At 41.0% G+C, this 21,253-nt stretch overlaps 1 protein-coding gene across 3 annotated transcripts in view; it reads left to right on the forward strand.

Moving 5' to 3' along the window:
* The first annotated feature begins 1,577 nt into the window (after positions 1 to 1,577).
* The window catches only part of LOC121323228 (voltage-dependent L-type calcium channel subunit beta-4-like), a 42,795-nt gene continuing 23,119 nt past the window's right edge, over positions 1,578 to 21,253 (forward strand). Inside the window, exons 1-2 of one of the 3 annotated variants that reach the window (XM_041264149.1) lie at positions 1,578 to 1,808; positions 2,906 to 2,989. In XM_041264149.1, the coding sequence (XP_041120083.1) occupies positions 1,608 to 1,808; positions 2,906 to 2,989 (285 nt within the window). In that variant the 5' untranslated portion in view covers positions 1,578 to 1,607. Of the gene's footprint in view, positions 1,809 to 2,905; positions 2,990 to 11,619; positions 12,058 to 21,253 lie in introns of those variants that run through there. The other 2 variants (XM_041264148.1, XM_041264150.1) reach the window with 2 other exon arrangements.

The following is a 21,253-nucleotide window of genomic DNA, read 5'->3' on the forward strand; positions in this document are numbered from 1 at the left end:
ATCCCACTTTTCAAAGTCTTCGTAAGCAGCCTTGTATTGGAAAATATTCACTAGATTTACTACTGTAATTATCGGGTGAAACAACAACATAATGATCAAGAAAACACCTAATAAGAAATTAAACACGTAAGAAATAAAATATGAAGAAAACGACGTTAAGTCTCTTCTTTAGTTCCATATCATGAACTTATGTTTGCTGCTGCTATTTTCATCTGCTGCTGCTATTTTACTAGAAATTAATGTAAAACCAAAATGCTGCTCCGTTTCTGAAACGTTTTATTTTAAATTAAACTTTCTGGTTTTAAAAATGTAATAATGTACTGTACTTGGGGTTATTAATCTGATTGTGTACTATGAATAAATTCCTTTATCTTTGTAAATTGTAATCCTAATAAAGATAATAACACTAAATTTGCTAATGTGGAATGTTTCAGATATTCTCAAAATCTGGCAAAACAATAATACTAGGTGGTGGACAAGTGTGTGCGTTTGTGTTTGTATACACACACGCACGCAATATATATGGGTTCCTTTTCACAAAATATTAGGGCTTGTTATAAAAATGTTAAAGATTGATGTTTGAAGAGTGGGAAACTCTTACAGGATATACTCTACTTCAGATCGTCTGGTTCAATTTCCCCAATATGGTCTGTTATTGCATATTGTTTTAATTGCAGGCACTGCCAAAGACGACAAACTTCCTTTTTACGTTCCTTGGAGTTATTTTTCATACAGAATCCCTAACATTAAGTCATACATAAACATCCTTCAGAAGACTTCGAGAAGCATTTAATATGTAGCCTAGTGTCCAGCACACGTGTTAATGCTGCGCGCGCTATGCGCGCGCGCCATATATATATATATATATATATATATATATATATAATATATATATATATATATATATTCGCAGAAGACTTGAAAAAAAAAAAAACCACGTGACCATTGTAGAGGTTTAACAGAGCTCTAAGATGCCTTTTCGAGCCCACTGCATTTTACATCTTTAACATTCGTAGTTATCTAAGGAGAACGGTGGTGTGGCCGGCAGGTGGCAAGGGGTGAGGAAGCTCGTCTCCATGTACCGGGCAGTGTTGTGTGATTCACTGCCGTTACGGATTGTCTTGTCGCCTGTCGGCGAGAAGGGATGAGATGTTAAAAAATTCTAGTGCATAACCCAGCTATTTTGCACTGGGGTTAGCACGCTCTCTTGCGGTGTGCAGGGTCCACCGTGTTACATCCATACTCCTGTATGACTACCTTTGGGGAATGTAAACAAACAGGACTTACAAAAAGGACTGTTTTCAGATAGCGCTTAACGAGACCAAGGAATTATATTTTAGTGTCGAGCTCCAAAATAAAAAGGGGGAAGGGCATGAGCTAAATGTTAAACGTGCAAAGGGTTGCATCCTAAAATTAAATCTTTTTCTGCTAATCCCTGTTTTTTATTTTTTTATTTTTGAGGTTGAAATAATCTGTTGCAAATGACCACTATCCACGGTCGAGTCCACGTGGAAATGTCGGTATAAAGCAGTGCCGCTGAGACCATCACTTTCAGAAATGTCGCGCACACTGCAGTTTGTAGCAGCGATGGCTCGCAGCTTCAGGTAATGAAGCTCCACAACCACACGCAGGCACTCGCCGGTGTAAGAGCAGAGACGGAGACTGGGACTGACAATTCACTTCTCAGATTACCGTTTGGCTGGGGAAAAAACAAATCTCCCACCTGGACAAATGATCTATCGGAGATGTCCAGACAGCTTTACACCAGACACAAGATTGGAGATGGACTGCAAAAACCCATCTTTCAGGTAAAACGGGGACTGGTTGCCGTTGCTTTGCTGCTGCTTTCTGTGTTGCTTAAGAATTCAATAATAAAGTGCTTCGTCAGGGTTTGTTGAGCAGTACAATATATTAAACTTTAGTGTGTACAAAAAACAACAACACAAAAACGTGTTTTAAATGTCTAGAAATGTCCGCTATATATTTGTTTTATTTGGTTAAAACGTATTTTACAAAGAAAGAACGTGAGATTATAGATCTCTGTTAATAACTGTTCTGAGGGAAGTTACAGCTGCTAGGGCATTATGACACCTGTGTCACATTTAACGCATTTACGGGTTACGATTTATTATTTATAACACAAACAATAAACACAACATTGAACGTGTCTGTGAATGGTGTACAATGCATGTATAGAGTTGGCTAATTAATGTACCCTGTAGAAAGCGGCGTTTTGTGTTACATTTCCTGTTGTTTCAATGTTTAGGGAAGCTGCGTTAGATAGAAAATGTGACTCGGCCAGTGTCCAATACATTAGAAATGAAAGTTACTATGTGGTTATGCATAGAAAGTAGTTTGCGTGACCATACAAACTGCGTTGCATATCACAGAATATAGATAAAAAGCACAAGAAAGCGCAAGGCAAACCCTGATTTGCTGTACTAACAGCATGGCTTTCAAAGGAGGCACATTCAATTCACTGTTGAGCTCTCTGTTGTGTGTGTGTGTATATATATATATATATATATATATATATATATATATATATATATATATATATATAGACACACACACACACACACACACACATATATATATAAAATGTTACACAGTATATAAAATAAAAATACCGACGCAGCTGTTTTGGTGTCAGTCAGGTTTTAAAAAAAAAAAAGTGTGGTGCCCTAGTTCTGATTTAGCTTCTTTTGAAAAGCATGCTGCTGAAATGAGGGCCAGTCAAGACTGATACTTCAGGTGTGTTCCTTCCACACAACCTTACAATAACATCTGCCCCCCCCCCCCCATCCTCACCAGACTGTACTAGGGTTAGGTAGACATTCCTTTTATAGACACCAACTCCCTCGGGTTCACCGTATACATAAGCATGTTTGCCTTTGTTACCTAGGTGACTAGAGGAACTCAGTCCAGGAGAAGCAGACTAAAGAGATCTGATGGCAGCACCACCTCCACCAGCTTTATTCTGAGACAGGTAGGAGAGGAGAGGAGAGGGGAGTGGAGCGGAGCAAGCCCTGCACAGGGTTTCAGAAATCTGCCTAAGAGAAAGGAAGATGGGCGAAAATTGCCATTATGAATGATCGCTGCAATGTGCATCCGTTTCATCTTCATAAATATTTCTCTAACTCCAGGGCTCAGGGTTTGTGGCGTGAAACGGGGTGGAAGCTGGATGTGAACCGGTGACCACGTGCACTGCAAGCGAGCGTCTTAACCTCTGTGCAAAAGAGCCAGACTCAGCTGCATGCATGCTTATAGAGCACTTAACCTCCTCTCATGTCACTGTCTCCATATCGGCAGGGCATCACACAACACTGCCCATTCCAGGAACAGCTGGTTAATGCGCTAGCCTTTTCAACCTCAAGAGGCCAGGGTTTGAATACTGTCTAAGATCTCAAGTACTGTATGTTTATTGGTCTCACACTTCGCAAAACCACTGTGATTCACTAACTTTGCAGGAAGGTCAAGGATTGGATGGGCACAGACACTGCACTGGTCCCACACTCCCATATGGTAGCCGTTGCCAAAATTAAAAGTCATGACCCCACTGGAACAGCAGCTAAGTTAGTGTAAATTGCTGAGGGCCTGACACAGCAAAGAGCTTGCAAGAAATACACTCTCAGCTTGAACAGAGGAGGCAGCGGGACACTTAGAAACATACAATCAATGTTTTTAAGTATCAGAGGACAATGTTCCTTTAATATCATTTGGAGCACACCCTTCATTTTAATCTTTCCCAAAGGTAGCCTACAGATATTTCAGTAGCATCATTACCACAAATCTAGGTTAGCGAGTTACAGCAGCCCTGGGATTGCTGTTTGCAGGGGGTTTAGTTTCACATATTCCAGCATATAGACTCCTGTTTGGAATATTGAACACAACAGGGAGCCCCGCATGACTAGCAGAAATAACATCATCAGCGATTCTTTCGCACAAGTTCTTGTGGGTGTCGGATGTGTTTCAGCTATGCATACTTTAAAAGTAGGCCACAGCTGATAGCTAAAGTCCACTGTTTTCTGTTGATCTCATTTTGTGGATTTCTTCTATCCAATAGAAGTGCAAGTCCTTGAGTGCTGTAAGTTGACAGCAGTTTTGACACATTACATTTAGATGTGTTCTGACAAACTTGTAGCAGTACCTGTGCAGGTAGACACACTGCTGTTTCTATGTATTGTGGGATATATGTTACTTTCTATTACCTGTACAAAACCATTTTTGTTCCACACTACTATATATATATATATATATATATATATATATATATATATATATATATATATATATATATATATATATATATATATGTATAGAGAGAGAGAGAGAGAGAGAGAGAGAGAGAGAGCACAGCTGTGTGTCAAATGCTTCCAATTATATTTGAAACCTGTGGGAAATAGTAAAATAATGAGATGAGGCTCAGATTTACAGGCAAGGTCAACAGAGACAGAGGGAAAAGGAGTGTGCACAAAATCTATTTAAACACCAGGCCAAATGTGGAGGGAAATATATATAAAAATATAAATGTTTTGTCAATCTTACACAGCATCGTGCACAGTGAACAGTATGCTGAAAGAATTTCAATAGGGTTATAAGCGTAACTCTCTTTAAGAAAGACTCTACAATACAAACTTTCCCCAGTTGTTGATTTCTTTTGCGAAAGGGGTTCTAAACAATGGCAGATCTAAATACTACTGCCTTTTAACTATATTGATCATTATTAACATTTCTAAACACAATAAAAATACAGTGGAAAGAGATCACTCAAAACAGGGATGGAAGTAAGACTCCCATTACATAGCAGTTTGAACCATTCCTGGTTTTTCTATGAGTCTAATAAGACACAGCTGAGCTTGTTACCTGTACAGTGTTGCTACTATAGCTCGAATTAACACCTGGAACGGATGAAACCGCTATGCAATAGGAGTTGTATTTCCATCCGTACAAAATCAGGTTTGTGAACTTTCGGGAGGTGGCACTGAGATGGGCTGGGGTAAAATGAATTGCTGACTACTAAATTTAAAAAATAAAAAAGTATCATAGGCAAAATACCCCCCCACCATGCACGAAGCAATTTTAAAGGGTGATATTGTACAATGAATGTGTCTTGCGATGCCAGTCATAAGGGACCCAGCGTAGCAACCTGGTTAGCAACACATGCCAGGGAGTTCCGGATAAAGGTTTGTTAGATGTTGGAAGACAGACATCTCCTAGCACATTACCATCTACTTTATACCCCCGCTTTTAATCAGAGAGAGGTTCTGTGTCGTCCCTGTTCAAAATAACTCCAGATCCACATGCAAACACAAAAGAAGTCCCCGTCGGGCGGAATTAATTTATTTCAAGCTACCCTGGTGAGTTGACACATTTTATCTCTCCCCTAGCTGACCTCACCATACTCCGGATTTAAGACTGCATAATAAATATCTGAAAGGGATTCATCCAGAGCCCTATTTTGTACAGACAGCCAAAGATTAACAACCCATTATCCAAGTTAATGTGTTCGATAAAATAATTGTTTGAATGAAGTACCAGCTAAGTCCTATAATTAAAATTGGACTGATTTGTACTAGTTTCAATGTATTGCTGCTATTCACGTTGCTGCTGGCCTGCCGCTAGGCTCGGCTGACCTGGGCAGGTACACTCATAATTAGTCATAAGAATATGAAGCTCTCCTCCGTTGACACTGCCTAAGCCTGCACACTTCACTTCTGGGCTTTGTTTAATGAGCTCTACGCAATCATTCGTTTTCTCCACTGATGCTGCTAACACATTAACTGTAGATTTTTGTCAGAAGGATGACTGTATTAACTGTATTGACACTAGCTATGCTGGGAACAGGTCAGATTGTGAGGAGGGGGAGGAGGGCCACTTCCACTTGTGGATAGAACTGCAGTGAATCCACACACACATCAGTGGGGTTGGGATGCTGTTGAACTGCAGTGAATCCACACACAGCAGCAGTGGGGTTGGGATGCTGTTGAACTGCAGTGAATCTACACACTGCAGCAGTGGGGTTGGGATGCTGTTGAACTGCAGTGAATCTACACACTGCAGCAGTGGGGTTGGGATGCTGTTGAACTGCAGTGAATCTACACACTGCAGCAGTGGGTTGGGATGCTGTTGAACCGCAGTGAATCTACACACAGCAGCAGTGGGTTGGGATGCTGTTGAACTGCAGTGAATCTACACACAGCAGCAGTGGGTTGGGATGCTGTTGAACTGCAGTGAATCTACACACAGCAGCAGTGGGGTTGGGATGCTGTTGAACTGCAGTGAATCTACACACAGCAGCAGTGGGGTTGGGATGCTGTTGAACTGCAGTGAGCAGCAGTGGGGTTGGGATGCTGTTGAACTGCAGTGAATCTACACACAGCAGCAGTGGGTTGGGATGCTGTTGAACTGCAGTGAATCTACACACAGCAGCAGTGGGTTGGGATGCTGTTGAACTGCAGTGAATCCACACACAGCAACAGTGGGGTTGGGATGCTGTTGAACTGCAGTGAATCTACACACTGCAGCAGTGGGTTGGGATGCTGTTGAGAACTGCAGTGAATCCACACACAGCAACAGTGGGGTTGGGATGCTGTTGAGCTGCATTGTGTCTGTGGCTCCAGTTGCCCTGAGAACTGGCCTTTAGGGGAGTGCTTTCATCAACAGCTATTGCAGTCAATTGTAAGACAAATGCCTGAGAGAGTACTTTTTTTACGACATTGGCAGCATTTGTGAATTTGTGGGTCGATAGATCTTTTTATGTCAAGGTAGCGTCATCACAAATAAACTTAATTCACCTCAAGTTCTTTAGGTGCCAGAGTATCTGAGTTATATAAGAAAAAGTGTTAGTAAGTGGTTTTGGAGCCCCAGGGCCTGGAATCCTCAGGAGTACTTGCATTCTCCCTCGCCTGGCTGAATTACACTGAATCCAGTCCAGCAGATGTTCTGACCTGTTTGTGTCTCCATGGTAACACAGAGCTTTTTTAAAATTTATTTACAAAAGAAGCACATAGCAAAAAGAGGAGTATTAGAAATGTAGATGATTCCCATAGCAACAACATAATTAGGGTTGAAAAGCCAGACTATAGCCTTGCTTGCTCAGTGAGTAGATTAGGCTTGAAACCACACATAAATCATAAAAAGAACTACTTGAGATGATAAATGCCTGTTCAAAATCATAAGCTACTGTTTGTTTTTATATAGGGAGCCTCATTTATTGTGCCTGTTGTACTTAAAGAGAAACGTTGCATCAGCTACATTTCCCTAACATTTAATGTATTGCCTGTTTAATATCATGTTATTTATGACTCTCCCTTGTTGTTTCTGCTTGCATCAGTATTTGCCAGGCTCATGACAAGAACAGGTGCATGCTGGGGGAAGTGAGGTAGAGAAGAATGGCCGTGTTGAACCAGCTTCTGTGCACAACGCCTCACCTGCAGTGTAACGATCATATCCTTCCCCACTGTCAGCCTTGATGAGATGGCTGATTTATGTTTTGTTTTTAAGTCTTGAAATGCTTCTATCTCAAAAACTATAGTGTAGTTTTAATTTAGTTGTCATTTCCAACAACAGTGAGGTCTTCAACCACCAGCCCTGGCTCCACGTCACTTTCTTGTTTGAACCCTGTGTGATCTACCACATGTGAGCATGCTTTACTAGCAATCAGTGAACCTGCTTCTGATGGCAATCGTTAAAACAGTATGCTGACACAGAAGGGTGCTGAGAACAGTACTTCCTGTGGTGGTCACATAGTTCACACATCATCCAGGGATTGCTGCCCTAGGAAAGCACTAATACAAATCTGTCTCTTCACAAAATGTTCTTGATGCAGTTCAAATTCAATTCTGCGCTGCTACTGGTTGCACTTAAATGAGCACCTAATGAGACTGATCATTATAGATTCTGTTCAGAACGAGATATCCTGACAAATCCCCGTGAGAGGCTGTACAGGATGTTGCATACCTTTAAACCCACAGTCCTACATTCAGCTAGAAACTGAAGTCCCATAGAGCTGTATTTTTCTAGATTGTCAGCCTTCTTCATCAGGAGATAAATCTGTTGATTCATTTAATGAGCCTATTTACCGCTGCAGCACTTAACTGAAGAGGTCTGAGTCAGAGTGTCTCTGGCCAAAAACAAGCAGGGCGGGTCTATGTGAACTGCGAGAAAGGAGAACAAGACTCTGGAAACAGAGGCTGTTTCTGAACCCCTGGGGTTCCCTTTAGCAACATGTTTGCTTTGTCTGATTTAAAAGTGTTTGCAAAAGGAAATGTCGATGCATTCTTCACATTGTGCAGAAAACACCATACCTGAGAACCAGTGAACTGACCCGCCCATAAGAGGCCAAACAGGTTTGTCCTGTCCCCTAAAGGGTAGGGCAAGAGAAACCGAAGGTGGAAAATTTATATTTAAACTATTATCTTGATTCATAGTAAACGCCGAGTCAGGTCAGTGTAGGAGCAGTGTTTAGGAGCTAAGGGTAAACAAAACCAAACAAAAGAGGCAGCTTTGGTATTGCAATGCTAAATAAATTGTCCTAGCAGGTTAAGGACTTTATTGTGCACGACTCTACAGTTATGTGTGTTGCTGTAGTGCCCCCTGCTGGTAAAGTTGATGCAGTACCTTTAAAACAAACAAAAAAATAGTATTTTTTTTTGTTCTAAATTCAGATGTATTGAAAACAGTATATATACACAGTACACAGTATATATTTGCGTATACATTTTTTGTCCTTATTTTAAATGTATTTTTTATCCTTTATTTTGCTGACCTATCCTTCTATGTTCAGTCTTTTCAGCTCATACCCTCCTCTTAATGGGATGCACAATCAATATTTCTAAAATGTAAAGACTCTACTGAGCACTGGTACTTCAATCCCAGATAATATCAATGGATTGCCACAATTAAAAGGATGGGTCAATGCAGAACTCATTCTGTTTAAGGACTGTGGGTGGCAGAAGGAGGTTCAGAGGAATCCATTCATTTGGATCCGTTCATTGGGATGTGTGTGTGCGTGCGTGTGTGTGCGTGTGCCGTCCACTTACCCTAAAGAACGTGGTACAAATAACGTCAGCACCGGAGTGACATGCCACACTGTGTGTGTGTGCGTGCGTGTGCGTGCGTGTGCAGGTGAATGGGGTTTCTTGCACCATGTTTATTGCAGTCGTTGGCCTCACTGTCGGTGGGTGTGCGTGTGCAGGTGAATGGGATTTCTTGCACCATGTTTATTGCAGTCGTTGGCCTCACTGTCGGTGTGTGTGCATGCGTGTGCGTGCGTGTGCAGGTGAATGGGGTTTCTTGCACCATGTTTATTGCAGTCGTTGGCCTCACTGTGTGTGTGTGTGAATGGGGTTTCATTGCAGTCGTTGGCCTCACTGTCGGTGTGTGTGCATGCGTGTGCGTGCGTGTGCAGGTGAATGGGGTTTCTTGCACCATGTTTATTGCAGTCGTTGGCCTCACTGTCGGTGTGTGTGCATGCGTGTGCGTGCGTGTGCAGGTGAATGGGGTTTCTTGCACCATGTTTATTGCAGTCGTTGGCCTCACTGTCGGTGTGTGTGCATGCGTGTGCGTGCGTGTGCAGGTGAATGGGGTTTCTTGCACCATGTTTATTGCAGTCGTTGGCCTCACTGTCTGTGCGTGTGTGTGGGTGCATGCGTGTGCGTGCGTGTGCAGGTGAATGGGGTTTCTTGCACCATGTTTATTGCAGTCGTTGGCCTCACTGTCGGTGTGTGTGCATGCGTGTGCGTGCGTGTGCAGGTGAATGGGGTTTCTTGCACCATGTTTATTGCAGTCGTTGGCCTCACTGTGTGTGTGCATGCGTGTGCACTGTGTGTGTGTGTGCATGCGTGTGCGTGCGTGTGCAGGTGAATGGGGTTTCTTGCACCATGTTTATTGCAGTCGTTGGCCTCACTGTCGGTGGGTGTGCGTGTGCAGGTGAATGGGATTTCTTGCACCATGTTTATTGCAGTCGTTGGCCTCACTGTCGGTGCTGGGACTGGCATCTGGACAAATCAATAAAACCAGATTGTTTAGAAGATGAATCTCGCCCCTTTCTGCTTCCCTGTTCCCTGAATGAGACCATTTTTTGACAGGGTGCTGTCTTTCTGTTGACAGATTGATGTCTTCCCTCATTTTAGAGTTGGGACAAATCTTTGCTAGGTCAAATGACATACATACTGTAGGAATACCTGTAGGTCTGGATGGGCTTGGTGCTGTACCACTCACAACTCTCAGGTGACCACACTGTAAAAGCATATGTTTCATTGAAGTGTTTAAACTATCCTAGAGGCATACAAAAACACATTATCAAAATAAACCGTGTCAAGTAAATACCTAACGAAAAATTTTAGAAACTATTGCATAAGATGTATGTCTATTTGTCGTGGCTGGTTTCACAGCGCCTATATTGTGCTAATGCTGGACTGCCGAATGGTACCTTAGGGAAGCTATTCCAAGAGCAGTGTTTAATTGAGCTCTGTGAAACTAGCAGTTGCACACTTGATTTACTTTAAGCAACTCACCCACATCGTTTCTACATGCCCTTGAGGTATACATTGCAAAATATACAGACATGCATGTTTGTTGGTGTCACATAACAGTTTTGAAATAAAAGAAAAAATCTTCTTCTAATATTATTTGTCATGGAAGCTCAACACAGTTGGTCAGTAATAAAATTCTCAAAGTGTTTTGGAGTTAACAGCTCACATACTGTACTGGTCACTTTATTTAGACTGTGGCTCTAGGATGCGATTTTAATGAGGGTGTTGTCCTTTTGGTTGTATTTACCAAACTACCAACAAAAAATATAACTATGATAAGTGTGTGTAATTATTTAATGCTAGCACTGCAAGTTGTTCCATTTGTTTTGTTATTTGGTACTATTTAAATACAGCTGTAACGATAGTGGCATGATAATTAATGAATGTTGTAAGATGTGTGTGTTTTCGTGCAAGTCATTTGGATTTTATTTAACCCTGTTAATTCATATTTATTTGATAATTGTGGATCAGCTTGGGGGCCACTCTGCAAACCACATTTGGCCCTTCGTCCCTGTACTAAATACTAGCGCTTTAGCAAAATTCAGTATGCATGTTTCTGGAAAGACGAGGAATTAATTTTAGACCAGTCTTGGTGTTTTTGTTTTATGAAGAATGAAAGTACCATTACTGCTCAGATGATTCAGGAGACCAGATGCAAAATAAAATCAGCATTATGATCCAGATGCAAACCAACATATTTTGAAGCTAATCTGCTTCTCACCCAGAAGCAGTGTGCTGTATAAGGAGGGTGGAGTGTATGGGCTTTCACATCATACAAGAAAAGGTGTGTGTGTGTGTGTGTGTGTGTTTGTGTACATATGTATATTTTCAGTCAATAGCATTCAAATAATTTTGCTTTGGCCGTTGGCATTAACAAGAGCGCTTGTGTAGACATGAAATCATGGGGATCTAGTCTGACGGAATATTACATGCCACTGTAATCTCTAGCATGGCATTTTATCAGTCATTCCAGGAAATGGGAGAGGAGAGAGAGCCAGAGTAGGAGAGGCAGAGAGGGAGAGGGACACAGGCATCAAGAGATAGAAAAGGCTGCTTTCTTTTCCTTATTCACAGTGAAGGAGAATGTCCTTCCAGCTGAGTGGAGCACAGCCCAGCCAATCGGCTGCCTCCCTCTCCGCTTTGTCATCAGGATCTGATTGAGGAAGGATTTGCTTTCCTGCTCAGTATTTGGAAGGCAGATAAAATGCCAGGTTTGGTTTGCCTCTAGGGATAACCTTCCTCCCTTATAATGTGAATGAACAGCATCTCAGCTTGGGGGATACGCATACAATTCACTAGCAGGCTCAAGAAAACCAGCGTAGGCCTATTCGTCGTCTTCTTTTTTTTTTCAGTGGTTTTGGGTTATTGTCATCCCCCCTCCCCTCTCCTCTCCATCCTTCTGTGCTTTTTTTTTCAGTTTTATGTCATTTTTTTTTCATTTGGCAAGGGGTGCTTCTTGGAATATTAAACCTCCATGTACGACAATTTGTACCTGCATGGATTCGAAGACTCGGAGGCGGTGAGTGCTTCTGCGTGTTTTTATTGTGATATCTGGGTAACAGTATTTCGATGGGGTTTGCCTGTGTTATGGAGGGCCAGCTGGGGGGGGGGGGGGTGCTTGGGGGACGACGACGAGGTGAAATAAAGCATGGTGTTTATTACACATCTCAGTGGCTGAGAATGCCTATAATTGTTTTATCAGGCCATGCATTTTTGAATGTGCATGGAAAAAAGAAGGCAAGACGAGTCTGTCACACGCTGTATTTAACAGATTAGATGGAGGGTGCTTCTACAGTATGTCTGACATCACAAGGATGCTTTTAGGATGAAATGGTCAGGATAGTTTTGCCTAATCAAGTGCAGCCCAATTGTTCCCTCAGGATGTTGATTTGTTCATTTACAATTTTACAGTTCCCTGAAATGGGCTGCATTTATTTTCCACTTAAAGGGACAATACTCCGGTGTCATAACACAGTGCCCTGTTTTAAACCCTAGAGCGCTAGATATGGGAGTGTGTTTTGCTGGAAGGAAGATAAAATCCTTGTTCCAGCTTTGGCTCATGCCTCCAGTATCCTCTAATAGAATGTATGCATCACAAACTGAGGTTCTATCGAAAACCTTTCCTTGATTTCAGAAACATCCCTGGTTAAAAATGGGCATCTTGTTAGCCCCACACATCCTTTTTTCTGCTTAAAATAGTATTTGTTTCAAAATTGTGGAACCAGGTACAGTGAATTGAGGCTGATTGTTTGTGAGTCATTTGGGTTTCCATATTATTTTATATATTATATTATACAAGACAAATATAATGATACTCCTCTGCTGAAATAAAATCTCTTGGAAAATCATGTGCAGGCATTTAAAAAATACTTGACAGCCCGTTGAATGCCTGTCAGAATTCAAAGCTGTTTGAAAAACAAGCGTAATTAGCTGCTGGAAATATTGTTTGGAGATACTGCATTTTTGCAGTGTTCTGATGATTCTGTACTCGAAATGTTTTGCAGTAATTTGTGTCCATGTGCGGGGTCGTGTGTACACTTAAGCAGACGCTGGAGACAGTGTGTCGACTTTCTTTACTAAACAACATTCACTCATCCAGTCATTCCCCAAATATTGCGGTGTGTGTAGGTCATTCTTAAGCAGGTACGCTGTGGTTTTTGTAAAGTGCTCTTGGCTAAACAACATTATACACCTCATAGACCAGTCCTTGCGCAAATAATGTCTTCAGTTCTATAATCACATTAACCGCGACAAATAGTTTCTCAAGTACTCCTGGGGTATGAGAATGACCAGAGTATTTGGATCCAACATCTGTTTACCTGGGTCGTTGTGCCATTACAACAGCCTGACTTGTTTTCCTGTTCTTGACCACAGGGTTCATCTGGCTCCGTAAGTAGGCAGTGCATTCACACCACTCCACCAATAGGTTAGGTTGAAAACTTTATAATGGTTATATATATATATATATATATATATATAGTTATATATATATATATATAATATATATATATATATATATATATATACCGAATGTTTTAGGGAGTGTTGCACTATATATAGTATTGTACAGTGAACTCACACACAGTAATTTCTGTTAAGAGGATGGAAGCTGGCTCAAGTGTCCAAGTGGGTGGGGAAATACAAGCATTCCATTTAAACAGGTTCCGACCGAGTGAGTGTGGAATTGGGATAACTGTGGTACCACTAACGAGATCGGAATTCCTTTACAACCAAGCAGACCTGCCTGAAAACTGAAATATATACTTATAGAACGTTTACATGAATGGTGTGAATCTTGGATGGGAGAAATCACCCACTTTGGCACTGATACACAACCCTGATTACACATTTCATCACGTTTTTATTGTTTATTTAAAAAAAAAAAACACGTTTTCTAATGAAATGTAACCACCAAGCACAGACCACTTTCTTTTTAGCTATTAGATGAGCTAATGTATACCACATTACAAACCTTATTGAGTACCAGTAAATGCCCTCTAAAAATGTCAGCTATATGAAATCCAACCCAAAATAAAACATACAAACACACTTTAAAATGACACATACTCAAACTGTTCTTCACTGTAAAATAGCATTACTATCCTCCCTAGTCATTGCTTCTCCTTCCTTCTATGCCCTTGTCTCCTTCCTTCTATGCCCTTGACACCTAACTGTTGCCGTGGTCACTTAATGGTTGGAAAGTTCAGTTTAATTTGGCATAAAGTAAGCTCCATTCCAGGTGAGTACCTCACTGTAGTTGTTTGTGGACCATTCCTGCAGAATGTCTAGTGCAGGGTATCCAGTCACAGGCCTGGAGGGCCATTCCACTCCAGGTTTAACAGGTAAAAGGAGATCATTAACTTCTTAAGAGTGGATGTTTTATTGGTTCAATTAAACAATTTAGACCAGAGTTGGAACAAAGATCAGACCTGCTAGTTTCTCCAGCCATAGTTACCCTATTTTCTTGGGGATGCGTGGCAGGTCATATAGACCCATTTGAATGATTATATATAAGAAACTGGTAAGGGTTTATTGTGGGGTTGTGCCAGTTATTCAAATTTGGGTCTTGTCCCTTTTAAGATTTTGCCTGTTTATTACAAAATCTAGCATTTTGGATGAGATTCTGACGTGGTAGCTGTGTTAATCGAGGCAGGAGGATGAGATTCTGACATGGTGTGTTAATCGAGGCAGGAGGATGAGATTCTGACATGGTGTGTTAATCGAGGCAGGAGGATGAGATTCTGACGTGGTGTGTTAATCGAGGCAGGAGGATGAGATTCTGACGTGGTAGCTGTGTTAATCGAGGCAGGAGGATGAGATTCTGACGTGGTAGCTGTGTTAATCGAGGCAGGAGGATGGGATTCTGACGTGGTAGCTGTGTTAATCGAGGCAGGAGGATGAGATTCTGACGTGGTGTGTTAATCGAGGCAGGAGGATGAGATTCTGACATGGTGTGTTAATCGAGGCAGGAGGATGAGATTCTGACATGGTGTGTTAATCGAGGCAGGAGGATGAGATTCTGACGTGGTGTGTTAATCGAGGCAGGAGGATGAGATTCTGACGTGGTAGCTGTGTTAATCGAGGCAGGAGGATGAGATTCTGACGTGGTGTGTTAATCGAGGCAGGAGGATGAGATTCTGACATGGTGTGTTAATCGAGGCAGGAGGATGAGATTCTGACATGGTGTGTTAATCGAGGCAGGAGGATGAGATTCTGACGTGGTAGCTGTGTTAATCGAGGCAGGAGGATGAGATTCTGACGTGGTAGCTGTGTTAATCGAGGCAGGAGGATGAGATTCTGACGTGGTAGCTGTGTTAATCGAGGCAGGAGGATGAGATTCTGACATGGTGTGTTAATCGAGGCAGGAGGATGAGATTCTGACGTGGTAGCTGTGTTAATCGAGGCAGGAGGATGAGATTCTGACGTGTTAGCTGTGTTAATCGAGGCAGGAGGATGAGATTCTGACGTGGTAGCTGTGTTAATCGAGGCAGGAGGATGAGATTCTGACGTGGTGTGTTAATCGAGGCAGGAGGATGAGATTCTGACATGGTGTGTTAATCGAGGCAGGAGGATGAGATTCTGACGTGGTAGCTGTGTTAATCGAGGCAGGAGGATGAGATTCTGACGTGGTGTGTTAATCGAGGCAGGAGGATGAGAGAGGTGTGATAGGTGTGGTGTATTTGCTCTCTGTTTCAAAGTTCCCTGCACTGCAATGAAAAAAAAAAAAGAGATGATTACCTTGTGAAGTTTTGTTCCTATAAGCAGTGGACTGTGTGCTGTACTGGCAGAGGAACAGTTTGGAAGATGCTGAAACGAGTGATTCTTCACATCATTTCAGCAGCAGTGACACTGTGCCGTTTCCTAGCGGACAAGACCCATGCTGACTCACATTGTGTGGGGTGGACCGCCTCTGCAGTGCCAGCAAGTTATTATTTCATGTGAAATAACTATTCCTTTTGTATGATTTGCAATTGAAAATGTGACCACCTTTTAGGTTTTGCCATTACAGTAAATGCTATGGTGTAGCTATAAGGATGCTATGCCCTTGTAGCTGAGACTGCAGTAACTACAGAAGCTATGTATAACACTGTAAAATCAGGAATTCAAAAAGACTTTATTTGAGACAGTAAGAGGAACAGTAGATATAACGGGGCATTTCTTTACTTTCCTGGTCATTTTTTTAAAAGTTATATTTATAGTTGAATGGAATTAAGAAAAAATAAAATCAGTATGTCAATCAATGCATCAACAATGAAATCATTTTTATATAGCGCCTTTCACAGCGAGCCATCTAAAGGCCATATAAAACACAGGGAAGTGCCATTTAAAAAAAAAAAAATCATTCCATTTACTAAATTGCTGAAACCCGTTTGTGAATTATCTGTAAGTGCAAAAGAATTGGTGGATAGAATAATATTACTAATAAAAATGACGCAGCAAACACAAAGATGCAAGATCAGTAATGTCATAAGATGCAGATGATGAATGATTCCGAATATATATTTTTAAATTCCAGAGCTGATATGAATATAAAAAGATAAGTGTAGGTAGGGCAGCTGCTGAATAATTTGACACACGTAAAGATGAAGCGATCAAGTAACTGACACTCGCAATGCATTCAAAACAAGTGCCAGAGTGACTAATAGATCTGCCCTAGCTATCAGATTATCACTAATCTGATATCTATCACTATAATTTTTTTATGTGCTAATGTAAAAAGAAAGAAATAAATAAATAACTTGCTTTTCAAGATCCCATTGCTATGATACAGCTTTGAATTGTGAAATGGAATTTTGCAGCACAGGGACATATTGGCTGTGTTCCTGTAGGCATCGCTGCTTAAGGATTCTGACTCTGCTGTTAACTAAGGGATCAGGTTGGTTGGGTAATTTTGGGTTACATTTCTGTAAAGGACTGTCCCCAAATATATCATATAGTAGGAATGGTGCATAATCGTTTAATGCCAACAGCATATGGATTTCAGAGATTAAGGCTCTCGTTAGCTACAGCATGTTTGAGCAGGGGTAGGAAACTGGGTGAATTCATATAAAAAGATAATACTGATCACGTCAGTTGTTTAGTTGAATCCTTCCTAAGAGTCAGTGACGTCATGTTGGACGTGTGACATTGCCGTGAGATTTGATTGAAGTTTTATGATTTAAATATTTTAAAATTTAGATGTGAATTATTCTCTTAAAAGGGATCGCTCAAAATAAAATAATTTTAGAAAGAAAGGTAAACTTGATTTAAGGACTGCAGAAAGTTAGGAGATGTTTTTTTTTCTATAATGAACTGCTTATAGAAAGTTTCTTCTAAGAAGATTCATTAAGGACGACCCCTTTGCTGTATTTAAATTGGGATGCTGTACTGGAACACTTATGCTAACACGCAGGGGAACGCACAGGAGACATTAACATTTGTCAAAGTGCTTTAAAATAATAAGCACAGCAACGTTTAGTGTACCTGGCCTAGTTTAGGGGTTCAGTGTCTTTTTTGAAAGCAAGGAAACTAATGCAGATTTGAGGAAGCAATTTTTCTGTGTTTGCTTGTTTATATCCATTAAGCCCATAGTGTCCAGCGTGGTCTACCCTTTTCAGTCCTTCGTGGCAAATCAATACAGCACACGTTGCAGACACTGTATTGCACAGTATGTGACAGTGCCTTTTATGGTCCTTCTTACAGCAATAGAAATGAAATGGATATTAAAATGGGGAAAATATTGTACTGCCCGTGGGGGCAACTCTGGTCAACTGATGCATGTCAGTTGAATCAGATGAGCATTGAAAAAAGGACACAGCACTTGTTCAACAGGAAGTGTACTGCTGTCCCGTACATTGTGAGTATGGCCAAGGTCTTTCCCTCTGTTCTACAGTCACATTTGCCCCAGGTAGACATTTTAGTTTGTCAAATGTTGTCCATAATTATGACAGGATACCATCATTGTCATTTATGGGCCTATGACTGTTATATATGTGCTTCTAAGTTTGGAAATAGCAGTCGTCTTTGATTTACTGTAGCTCGTAACAGCTTTTACTGGGCATCAGAGTACTTCAGCTTTCCATAATTGCAACATCAAATAAAAATTGTATGAAAAATTCATGCAATGTAAAATAAAACAAAACAAACAAACAAAAAAAAACAAACCCTGAAATCAGTGGCTGTGCACTCTACCTGAAGTTACTTTTGAAATGGTCATTTTGCAGCACCTGTCCGAGTGCTCTCGGCATTTCCAGTATTGCTAAACTGGGTTCTATAGGAGTATTGCTTGATCTTTTGTAACAGGCTACAAGGACAGAAATGAGGTGTGTGTTATTAAGCACAAAGGTCAAGTCTGATAAGTATGAGGAGGCAACAGTTCATACGCTTGTTTTGGAAAATGCTAAAGAGAAGCTACTATAGTTCTCTAGGGAAAATGATGATGTACCTTTCTACTGGAGAACCAGCATGCATTATCAGCTGGAGAATCAGCATGCATTATCAACTGGAAAACCAGCATGCATTTTCAGCCCTCAATACCTACCTGGGATGCACAAGCTAGTAGCAGGAGAATATGTTTTTACAGTAGATTACTTTATCTGGCCAGGACTACACCATGCAAAAACCCATATCAACGTATGCACTGTTTCATCAGCCAAAAGTAATACAATGTTAAAGTGGGTGAGATGAGCACAAATCTGAGCTAATTCATGCTGTAGAATACAGCAGCACATCTCCTGCTGTAAGTATTATTATTATTATTATTATTATTATTATTATTATTATTATTAGTAGTAGTATTCATTTTGTTACATTGCTTCAAGCAGAAAGACAAAATAACCTTTTTATCCATGAATCCTCCTCGTTCTATGGCTTAGCTGAGCCTGCAGAGAGACATCAGAGCCACTGTCCCGAGGGGCATGTCCAATCTTTTAGAAAGCAGAACCTTGTGAGCTGTGGGTAGCGATGTTTCTAGCCAGAGTGCGCATGCAACAGCAAAATGAAGACGTAAAGTGTGCAAGTGCAGCAGTAATATTGGAGTCCCAGGTGTAATTGCACTGTCATCAGTCTGGTAAACATTTGTGTGCTGTAAACCACTCATAAAGCTGAGTCTGCACTAAATGAAAACACACTAAATGAAACTTAACTGCACTTATGGTGCTCCACAGTGATAGCCTGGCTGGATAAGTTGTAATTTTGCAAACCTATCTGATATCCCAAAGCTCAGGTTAACACAAAGCCAACCTAAGCATGAACAATGCCCGTATTCAGAAGCTTAGTGTCAGTGAGATAAGATCAGATGAGAGAAGCCTGGCTCTTTTGCATAGCAGTGGAGACGCTTGCTTGCGGTGTGGGGGGTCGCCAGTTACACAAGCATGCTCTACTCTAAAACATACTGGATCTCCTGTTTTGTTTATTTAATAGAAACTAGACTGTGGCGTTCTTCACAGGATTACATATAAACACAGTTTGTACTGTACCCCTGTGCTTGCAGAGAATACTAATAATACACAGGCTGTTTGTTTTTTTAGGACATAGTATTGAAATCATGATGATGAAGACAGACTTTCTGAAGAGCTCATCCTTTTTTTGTTCGGTTCGATTGCCTTTGATTCCCTTACTGTGCTCATTCCCTCCCTTAACAGGCTTACAACCACAGATGTTCTGATGTAGATGACAGTGTGGGTGTCAAAGCATAAGTATTGATCAGCAGTAGTCACTCACTTTATAAGGTTGGCAGCACTAGAACTGCACAGCTGTCTGCTGCAGTAGTCATGCTTTCATTGTTACTAAAGTATCACAAATTCCACATTCTGTGTCATGGGCAGCAGCGATTCATTCCAAACTTAATATGACGAAACAACTTGTTCTCTGACATTCTAACATTAGAACTGCTTTCACTTTTAAGGACCATTTATGTTCAATTACTAAAGATTTCGTTTTAGCCGGGTTGAGACCTATGATATCCCAGGCTGATGCCGAGATTCTCATTCACGCTTTTGTAACCTCTAGAGCTGATTGTTGCAATTCCTTGTTTGCTGGTCTACCTGATGCCTCACTGAATAGGCTGCAGCTGATACAAAATACTGCAGCAAAAATATTCTATTTGCCATATTTACCCAGTTTTAAGGTCACTACATTGGCTTCCTTTGAAGCAGTACATTGATTTAAAAACACTGCTTCTCACTTAAAAGGCTACTCATGGTTCTGGCTCTGCCTAGTCGCATGAGTTACTTATTCCCTGTGAAAGGGCTCATACCTTGAGATCGGCAAATGATGGCCTCGGAAATCGGTTGAAATCGGTTAGTACTGTGCCCCTAGTGAAGACTGACCCTTCCAGCAGCGTGAAACCCTGTGCTGCAGTGCCTAATGTAACATTCCAAACCTACCAGGAAAACTGCACCCGAGAAACAAGACATGCAGTACACTCCCATGTGTGCACAGACAACCCCCTGAAAAAGAAGCATCTGTCAATCATTTACCAGAGCCTATTTGTGACACTGTGGTTGGTTACAAGACGGTAGCATTGTTAAAAGAGAGAATAATAGATTTATTATAACAACACTGTATAATAATTTGAAACAATCTGATAAACACATTTTTTTTTGTAATATAGTATACAGTTTACCTTTAATATTTTTGATACTTTGTTTTTGACAAAACATTTTGTTACGTAGTGGAAAGAGTTCGTTCTGTACACAGAGACAGTAGTTTCAATGTGAATTATATAGTACAGATCTAATTGCATTTTAGCAAAATACGGTGACAAGGGCTTTGATATATATTATATTCTCTCAGTATTGCTGAACTTCCCAGTGGAATACTAGGTTTATAGGTGTGCAAAGTTGCATTGGATGTTTAAATAGGTGCAAAATGGAAGCTGAAATACAGTCACGTCAGCTAAACACGATTGTACTTGAGATGTGGGATAGTTACTGTGTGTCAGGACCAGCGCAGGCACATTCAGAGAGTCCTCATGATCCCATCCATGAGTGCATGTGCAGGGTGCAAACATTCATATAAAATCAAAAGTGTGTCCGATTTTATAGCCAATTGCCATCAGAAACGTCTACAGGAGGCTCGGAGTGTAGGACAGAAGTTTGGTGAAGATTGGTGTAAAATGAAGGCAGTTCTCGTGTTCACCCGATACAGTGTGACAGACCGACGGACAAACAGGATCAGCGTATGAGGGTGCCCATTTTTGAATGAGGACCCTAAACATACTGATGGGCAGGACT

Source organism: Polyodon spathula, chromosome 11, assembly GCF_017654505.1.
Source record: "Polyodon spathula isolate WHYD16114869_AA chromosome 11, ASM1765450v1, whole genome shotgun sequence".
Taxonomy (NCBI): Eukaryota; Metazoa; Chordata; class Actinopteri; order Acipenseriformes; family Polyodontidae; genus Polyodon; species Polyodon spathula.